The 9,407-nt window shown below is 37.2% G+C and overlaps 2 protein-coding genes across 2 annotated transcripts; one reads left to right on the forward strand and one right to left on the reverse strand.

The window, feature by feature from the left end:
- Positions 1-1,383: 1,383 nt before the first annotated feature.
- Positions 1,384-2,086, forward strand: LOC118039023 (uncharacterized). Its single transcript, XM_035045587.2, has 3 exons — positions 1,384-1,522; positions 1,617-1,685; positions 1,807-2,086. Exons 1-3 carry the CDS (start codon positions 1,463-1,465, stop codon positions 1,879-1,881), a joined length of 204 nt encoding a protein of 67 aa, XP_034901478.1. The 5' UTR covers positions 1,384-1,462; the 3' UTR covers positions 1,882-2,086.
- Positions 2,087-5,269: 3,183 nt separating this feature from the next.
- Positions 5,270-8,747, reverse strand: LOC140955531 (uncharacterized). The gene is made up of 5 exons (XM_073408897.1): positions 8,694-8,747; positions 8,370-8,508; positions 6,619-6,935; positions 5,872-6,108; positions 5,270-5,428 (listed from the first exon to the last, which is right to left on the reverse strand). Exons 1-5 carry the CDS (start codon positions 8,745-8,747, stop codon positions 5,270-5,272), a joined length of 906 nt encoding a protein of 301 aa, XP_073264998.1.
- Between the last annotated feature and the right edge of the window lie 660 nt (positions 8,748-9,407).

Below are 9,407 nucleotides of genomic sequence, written 5' to 3' on the forward strand. Positions count from 1 at the left end.
TTTGTTGCAAATTTGTTTGAGTTGATTTTCTTCTCTTTCTTCCAAGCATTTTGAGTATTATAAAGTGTTGATTTATATTTATTTAGTTATTTTATAGTTTTGTAAAATATATTTTTAAAATAATTATCGACGGAATTACATACGGTATTTTGCCAAAGAAAATACCGACGGAATTAAGGGGGTAATTTGTTTTTGTTTGTTTTTTCCATCAGTAAATCCATCGGTAATAATATATTTTTATTACCAATGGACTTACCGACGGATAAAAAATTACCGACGAAAGATTCACTAACAGAGCATTTCCGTCAGTAATTTTGTTGGTAAATTAATTACTAATGGAATGATAGTACAAATACCGACAGAAAATTCCGTCAGTAAATCTAAAGATTGTGGTAGTGTATGTTCATAAATTATTTAATTTATTTTCTATGAAGTTATTATAGTTTCAAACATATATCTTGACATTACTTAATTTTACAGGTGTCTATTATTATTATTGTATAATTAATTAAAAATTAGTTTTTTAAAAAAATAAATTTCTTAGACTGATTGGAGTTCATCACCTAGATCGTGAATTTCACGGTTTAATCCAAAAAAACCGGGTCGATTGAATATACTGTAGTCTCAAAACAAAAAAAAGATGATTTTTTTAAGTCATTTTTTAACCGATTGTTTGAGCTGTTTTTAACTCCTCAGGTAGATTGAGTTAGATTGAGAAAAACTTTTATATAAATTAATTTAAATCCAATATAGGTAAGGAATTAGATTAAAAAGTTTTTAAAGTGAATCTGTTAGATAAATTTAATAATAATACTAAATAATTTTTCGTGGTCTGAAGTTCAAAAAGATTTTAATTCTAGCTGCAACATAAGGTTACCTTCTAAACTAATTTGACCCTACTCCAATGATAAAAACAATTACTACATTATTGGCTCTTATAAAAATTCCACATAAATGCTCCATCAAAATATAAGGATTCCATCTCTTCAAATAATATTTGTTCACGTTTATTGTGATTGAAAGTGTTTTCCACATAAACAATTTCTTTTTAAGAATAAATTGAGAATAGTTAGAAGACTAAGTTGAAGTCAGTCCAATATTTAACAGGATTCAATCTATAAAGAACCCGAACATGTTATTCAAAAGCGCATCATTGTTGTTCCGCTGCAGAAGCGGTCAACACTTAGCACACAAAAAAATCTAACGCCCTAGTCCAAGGGCCCCAAAATCTCAAACCTCCATAACAGCTTGACACGTGTTAGTCTAAGTGATTTACACATTTCAGCCAGCACTCCACGTAGCATTTTACGTGTCAAGCATTGGCCTGGTTTTAATCACTATAAATCAAGGCAACCATGGCTGATGTTTATTACCAAAAGTTGTGTGTTTTCAATCTTTCAAGTGTTTTAGCTTTCAATTCATTTGTGTTCTCTCAATCTTTCAAAGAAATCAGTAACCAAAAATGGCTGACAACACCCAGAAGATGAGCTACCAAGCTGGTGAGACCAAAGGCCAAGCTCAGGTTAGCTTATGAATTTCTTTCTCTATTTTACTTTTGTTTTTATATATAAATTAATGTATAATGCTCTATAACATATCGATTTTGTTTGTTTCAGGAGAAGGCCAGCAACTTGATGGACGGAGCTGGCAATGCTGCTCAATCTGCAAAGGAATCAGCGCAAGAGGTTCACATATTATTTTTGTTCAATCTCATTTTCTATATTTTCTTAGAGAATTCATTCTCACCACAATGGCACAATGGATTGTGCATCAGATTTTAATTTTGATAGTTCCTTCTTCGTGTAGGCTGGTCAGCAGGTGAGGGCTAAGACACAGGAAGCTGTTGAAGGAGTAAAGAATGCAACTGGCATGAACAAGTGAAGCTGGATCGATGGAGTCCAATGATCGTCTGCTGCATCAAATTTAGAAATTAAATGCAATTTTCATCTATTCAGCACGTTTTTTTTTTTTTTGTTTCTGTCTTTCCTTTTGTATAAAGAAGAGAGCTCTCTGATCTGCAGTTCTCTCGTAAGTTTGTAGGCGCGCACATGCATGTTTTGCCCTTATTAGAAAAATTTTACTTTCAGTCCAGTACATGTTCAAATTTTTCCAGCTTAGTGCTTCATCAATTGGCCCTATCCCTATATGTGTTCAAATGGCCTAAAATGCCAATTCCCTTCTTAAATCTATTTGATTACAACAAATATTATGCCTTCTCAAATCATTCATATCTCCATCTTATCATTAACAAAAAAAATAAAATCTTATATAATATCATCTATGTTTTTAATAATATCAACTCATCGATAAATATAATATATCACTGACAAAATATATTTTTTAATTCTATTGTTGAGTTAACATTAATAATGACATTTACATTAAATATACTAATGAGATTGTGCCATTGGTAATCCATCAGTAATATTTAAAAAAAAAAAAACATGTTGAACAATTAATTTATTCTTTCGTTTTATAGGTTACTTTTCTTATATATATATATATATATATATATATAAGAGTCCCATGGTTGAAAAATACCATTTCAAGGATGCTTAAGATTATATATGTAGAGACAAGTGAACATGTTACTTTTATTTACATCATTTTGATATGGCTATTTAACTCGGTCCATTTTTTTATACATCACAAAGCTCAAGGTAGGGAACAAAACATTCTTCTATATGCTGTATAGTAAAATTGTTAATAATTAGTTGAATGATATATTAAAAATAGCAATAAAAAAAAAAAGAGAAAATGTTGGATTATTAGGGATTTTAGCATAGCAAAACAAGAACAGTACAACTTACGCATGTTTTATTTGTATGAAACTTTTGTTTTCAGTTTATCATGCCTTGACAGTATGCATTCCAATATTGTACTAAAAATGTTGATGGTCACATCCATGTTAATGATCTTCACAGCATGGAAGTCATTATCGTCTGTATTTAGACCAAAGAAATAACTCTCACCCCTTGGTGGTGGGTTTAACATGATATCTTTTTTATTAAAGCAAATTAGCCCATTGATGAAACTTGTTGTTTTTTATAAAGTTGGTATTTGGTTTTTGTAGGGGGGGTTTTCTCTTCATGCGGACTGATGGTGTTCATAATCATTACCCATTAGAGGCCTTAGCACAATAGTATACAATATTTAATGTGGTTTAGCAAATTATTTACATCTATAGAAAAAGTCCATATTATTAGAAATAGATAAAGGGTTACAACACACATAGAGAAGGATAATCTCTTCACTTAACTCAACTTCCATCTCATTGCTTCACTTGTGGCTGCTACAATGATAGCAGGGCTACTACCCTTAGCAGCTCTTCTCTCTCTCTCTCCTCACGTATTTCTCACTTGTTCTCCTCTCATATTGCTCTCTAAATAATGTCTTTATTTATAGGCTTCAATGGTAGCTACTCCTACACTTGTCAACAATGGTGGTCATCTAACCTATCACACCCGGACATTATGGCAACCGATTAAAAAATAATCCTGATTGGAAAAAAGAACAGATACCTGGCATCATGTTCTTTTAGGAGAAAATGATTAGTTCAAAGAGTTGCCACCAAGTATTTTGGTTATTAGGAACCCTAACTGGTCAACAAAGATTCTATAGTGTGGGGCTAGTTACGCAAAAGGAAAGATATTATCATCCCTTAAACGTCCAACCTAAGGCTAGTTTTGTCTTAAATTGCTAAGAGTTTGTCTTTGTTCTATTTTTAAGTTCATTCTACAATATTTCTGGCTCTAGGGTTAGTGAATATTCAACTATGAATATTTACAACTCTGACGTTGGTAAATATTGTGCAATCTATAAAATACAGTATTCCTGACTCTAGCGCTAGTGAATAAATCCAAAAATTTTGAATTTGGATGAAGAAAATAAAATTCTTTTTTTTCTTTGGCCAGGTCCGGGCCCAACCCATTCATTTGGGCTAGGCTGGACCCAGTTAGGTCACTGGCCTAAGCCAGTGGCCCAGTTTGCCAAGCAACACGCGTGCGCTAATCCACGTGTGTTGTCGTACTGTTAAAGTGAATTAAAATTCACTTAAACAGTGCAGTTTATTTTCAGCAGCTGTAGAATGAAGTGATGCAAGTGGTGATAGGGAAGCTTACCTGGTCGATGAAGGCGATGAAGACGATGGTCCACGCTGGTTCTAGACTTTGCGTTCTCCTTTATTGGCGTTTCTTCCCTAGGTTTTCCTTCCTTTTCTTATGGTTTTAGGTTTGAACCCCTCCGGTTTTGGAGGTGGAATGACGAAGATGATGATGTTTCTTCCTCTACTAGGTTAAACTTTGTTCGATATGGTTTTTGTGGGATTTTCCAGTTTTATTCTTCCTGCTCTTCTGGTTTTCTTTTCCCAGGTTTCCACATTTTCCTCCTGGCTCCTCGTCACCCTTCTCTCTATTGGTTGTTTATTGCTAGCGCGGAGGAGGAAGCTACTTTAATGGTGGATGGCTGGTGAAGACTGCCACTGAAAAGAGTGTGGTTGGTCTTGCGATTGCATGCTCACGGTGCAGTGCAGAGAACGTCGCTCGCTGGAGGTGCAATCTACTGTTGTTCATGGCTGGTGTAAGATGAGTGGCTAATGCCTGAGAAGGTGTTGTACTGCTGCTGGAGCTGGAAGAGGCATGCGATGCTGTTTGCTGGATGTTGCTGGAGCTGGAGGAGACGCACCTTGCTGGTTGCTGATACATGCTCACAATGCATGGAGGTGGATGAGATGAAGGATGATGGTTAAGGGGGAGAGTGAGAGCGGGGAGGATGAAAAGGGAAAAAGCCAAGGAGGGGGAAGTTGAGAATAATTGGGAGACTTAACCTAATGGTTAGCCAACCCTTTCTATATATGTGTAGGGCAATATACAATAGCAATGGTGGAGGTTACCACACAAGAGTATGTAGACAATATTTTCTATACAGTATTTCCTATATATGTGTAGGGCAATATACAATAGCAATGGTGGAGGTTACCACACAAGAGTATGTAGACAATATTTCCTATACAGTATTTCCTATATAAGTACATTCTATAATATGCCCTCTCAAGCTGAGGGTGGAGAATGAAATGAAAAGCAGTAAAAGAAGAAGTAGGAAGTGGCTTAGTGAAGATATCAGCAAGTTGATCCTGAGAGGAAATAAAACAAATCTGAATTTCCTTCTTGGCAACTCTATCTTGGACAAAATGATAATCGACCTTAACATGTTTTGTGCGAGCATGAAAGATAGGATTCACAGATAAATAGGTGGCATCAAGATTGTCACACTAGATGATAGGAGTAGAAGCAGACGGAATCTGGAGATCTGTTAATAAGTACTGAAGCCAGATAACCTTAGCAGTGCCATCAGCTAAGGCTTTGTACTCAGCTTTAGTAGAAGAGTGAGCAACAATGCATTGCTTACCGGATTTCCACGAAATCGGCGTCTAACCAAAAAACACAAGGTAACCACCCATAGATTTTCTATACTCAACACTGCCTGCCCAATCTGCATCTATAAAACCATGTAAGGTAAAAAAGGAACTGTGAGTAATATGCAAGCCATGAGATGTTATACCCCGAAGATAACGCGGGATGCGTTTCACGGCAGCCCAATGAGAATCTTTAGGAGCATGCATAAACTGACAGACTCTGTTAACAACAAAGCAAATATTTGGACGTGTAAAAATGAGATATTGAAGAGCACCCACAATTTGACGAAAGCGTATAGCATCAGAAAATAATGGATCAGGCAGAATGGTAGCTTTGGATGTAGAGATAGGAGTATCAATAGGTTTGCAAGATAATATACCAGCCCGAGTGAGGATATCAAGTGTATATTTATGCTGGCGGAGCATAAGACCCATACTAGTAGACTAAACCTCAATACCCAAAAAATAATAACAGAACCCAAGTTACAAAGCTTAAATTTTGAGCTCAGTAGCTGAATGAGGCGTTGAAGCAGAAGAGAGTTGCTACCCGTAAGAAGAATATCATCAACATAGACTAGAAGATAACAAATATCAGCACCAACAGAGAAGATAAACAATGAGGTATCCACCTTAGATGCATAGAAACCAATAGATAACAGGAAATCATTCAAATGAGTGTACCAAGCCCGCAGAGCCTGTTTTAAACCATATAGAGATTTATGTAAGCAATACACATGAGGGGAGACCAGAATCAACAAAACCTAGAGGTTGCTTCATATAGACCTCGTCAAGAACACCGTTAAGGAAGGCATTATGGATATCAAGCTGATGAATTTTCCAACGACATTATGGATATCAAGATGATGAATTTTCCAACCACATGAAACGACAATGAAGAAGACTAATTTGGCGGTCGCCTGTTTGATGACAGGACTAAAGGTTTCAGAGTAATCAATACCTTCTTACTAAGTGAAACCCATAGAAACCAGACATGCTTTATACCTCTCAATGCTACCATCAGATCTGCGTTTAATTATGTACACCCACTGACTACCAACAACATTCATGGAGGGGTGAAATAGTACTAAGGTCCAAGTTTTGTTTATGCGTAAGGCCTGAATTTCCTTATGTATAGCATTATGCCATGCCTCATATCTATTAACATCATTAAAAACAAGTGGCTCATGAGAGGGAGGAGAAACTACCTGTTTGAAAAAGGCAACAGAGCTTGTGGTAGTGGCAGTGGACAGCGTTGTCTTTGGTTGTCTTGGATGAAGGACCATGAGATGTTGACGAGCTGCTGGACATGGAGAAGTGTGACTTGTAACTAGAAGGTGCTGAAAAGGATATGAAGAGAGGTCTACACAAAGTTGCAGACCAGCTGGAGAAGCAATGGATGGACTTGTCAGTATTGCAGAAGATGGGGAGGCTGCGGTAGAGTTGGGTTGTTTTGCAGTAGAACCTAGCTGCTCTACTGTAGCAGACCGGAGAACATATGAATCTAATGATGGAGAACATGTTCCTGCACAATAATCATTGCAAAGACAAGCATATGGTGATAGTATGGCAGTGTGGGGTGGGGATGAAGGGGTGGCAGAAGCTATGGTTAAAGGGATGGTTTGGTGGGGTGTGGCAAAGGGCAGACTTGGATTATTTGGAGGAGTAGTTTAGGGAGTAGTAGGCAAAAACATGGAGGAGGGTTCAAGGATGGAAGATAGGTAGGTGGTGTGGGAGGTACCGATGAGGATGTTACCTGTTCAGACTTCTCAAAAGGAAAGACAATTTCATGAAAACGAATATGACGATAGACATAAATACGATAAGATTCTAAATCAAGACAACGATAACCAAGATGGGATGAGCTATAGCCTAAAAACACATAAGGAGAAGACCGGAAATCTAATTTATGAGTATGATATGGACCGAAAAAGAGAAAACAAAGACACCCAAAAGTCACGTAGGAAGTTATAATCAGGAGTGCGACGAAACAGACAGTCAAACGGAGATTTATTTTGGAAACAAGAGTAGGCATGCGATTAATAAGGTATACCGATGATTCAAAAGCATAGTTCAAAATCACAATGGTGCACTACACTAGCCTAAAAGGGTAAGGCTAGTTTCAATAATATGTCGATGACGACATTCAATAGTGCCATTTTGTTCATGAGTATGAAGACAAATTAACCGATGATGCATACCAATGGGCTGAAAAAAAATTTATTTAATTTACGATATTCACTGCCCTAATCAGTTTGAACAAATTTAATTTTAAGTGAAAACTGACGCTCAATACATGTTTGAAAACGTTGAAAAGTGGAAAAGAAATTAGATTTCACAACAAGCGAATAATAACATAAATTTTTTGTATGCGCATTGATAAAAATAAAAAAATAGCGGAAGCCATTAGAAGAAAACATAAGGGTAGAACCGCAAACATCACAAAAAATTAAGTCAAGTGGGGTAGAAGTTTTGTGACCCGTAAGTCGTAATGACAAACGATACAACTTTCCTAAAGGACAGGCTTGACACTAAGTAAGAGAATGTCTAAAAGTATATACGATTTTATTGCCAGAAACTAAAAAATTGAAAATGCGAGGGGTTGGATGACCTAAACAACGATGCCGCAGGTCAGCAGTCGCGGAGATGCGAGACCAAAATGCTCGAGGAACTGGCGTGGCAGAAGACTCGGAGAGGACATAAAGTCCATCATGACTCTAACCAGAAAGGAGAACTTTCTTGGTGACGAGATCCTTCACATAAAACATAGAAGCATGAAATTCAAAATAAACATGATTATCACAACAGAATTTTTGAACAAATAACAACGGTTTAGTAATGTGAGGCACATGGAGAATATTAGATAATGTAAACATGCATTTTGGGGAATGTAATTTAGTATGTCCAATATGGGATATGTCGAGGCCCTTACTGTCACCAACATGTAAATAATCATTACCAAGATAGGGTGCAGAATTGGTCAGAGTTCCAAGATCAGGTGTGACATGTTGATTTACGCCGGTGTTGGGGAACCAAGTCGTAGCAAAAATATTCCCAACAGCAAGATGAGTAGAGGGCTGTTGAGTGTTGCTACGAAACTGAGAATAATAGGGAGTTGTGTGCCCAAAACTAGAGCATAATTGGTAGCGTACATGCTACTATCCAGATCACTGCCTAGCCCTGAAGTTGTGCCTGGTCTGCTGCCAGTGGTTTGGCTGCCAATCTACAGCAAATTGGGCCCTGTTCTGAGGAGTGGAACGATTGCTGTGGGGATGCCAATTACCTCTAAAGTGACCCTTGTTGCGGCTGAAGTTGGGGTTGTGATGAGACATAGCATGTTATGTAGAAAACTGTGATGTTAGCAACAGAGGTGGCTGCTGCAGCATAGAAGAAGAAGACAACAGAGAGGGAGTGGCAGCCATGGAATGGAAAGAGTTCTTATGCAGAAATTCATGGGTAAGAAGGTAGCTGTTAAGATCAACATAGGATAGCGGTTCTGCCTTGGTTATGAGACTCGTTACCAAGTCTTTGAACTTGCCACGAAACACAAAGATTGAAATCTTCAAGAGACATGGGACGACCAGCAGCAACCAATTCGTCAAATAACAATTTGGCTTGCTGTATGTATAGACTAACCGATGAGTCACCTTGTCGAAGGTCTTGAAAGGAGCCATGGAGTTGCATGATGTGAGAATTAGACAGAAAGGCAAGCGCTTTCTCAAGAGTGTGTCAAACACAATGCAAGGTAGAACAATCAATCTACCACGAGATGCAACACATCCATGGAGATATAGGAGAGAAAAGCACTTAAAATAAGTTGATCTTGTTGCTTCCAACAAAGAAAAGAAGGGTTGATGTTAGAGGAAAAACCAATAGAGCTATCAAAAATATGAGATGGAGGACACGACACTGAGCCGTCAACGAAGTGAAAAACACCTTGACCAAGGAGATATGGCTTCATCTGCATTCTCCAATAGAGATAATTTGTGTTCGTAAG

This window comes from Populus alba, chromosome 4 (assembly GCF_005239225.2).
Source record: "Populus alba chromosome 4, ASM523922v2, whole genome shotgun sequence".
NCBI classification, from domain to species: domain Eukaryota; kingdom Viridiplantae; phylum Streptophyta; class Magnoliopsida; order Malpighiales; family Salicaceae; genus Populus; species Populus alba.

Bases quoted from the DNA above. Each gene is read 5' to 3' on its own strand.
- LOC140955531 (XM_073408897.1), bottom strand. From the start codon at position 8,747: ATGCTATGTCTCATCACAACCCCAACTTCAGCCGCAACAAGGGTCACT. The intron at 6,936-8,369 runs GTAATGATTATT...ATTATTGTGCAG, and splicing joins CAATTCTGCACCCTATCTTG to GAACATGTTCTCCATCATTA. The intron at 5,429-5,871 runs GTATTGAGGTTT...TTTTTTGGTTAG, and splicing joins GTTCTGTTATTATTTTTTGG to ACGCCGATTTCGTGGAAATC.
- LOC118039023 (XM_035045587.2), top strand. From the start codon at position 1,463: ATGGCTGACAACACCCAGAAGATGAGCTACCAAGCTGGTGAGACCAAA. The intron at 1,523-1,616 runs GTTAGCTTATGA...TGTTTGTTTCAG, and splicing joins AGACCAAAGGCCAAGCTCAG to GAGAAGGCCAGCAACTTGAT. The intron at 1,686-1,806 runs GTTCACATATTA...TTCTTCGTGTAG, and splicing joins CAAAGGAATCAGCGCAAGAG to GCTGGTCAGCAGGTGAGGGC.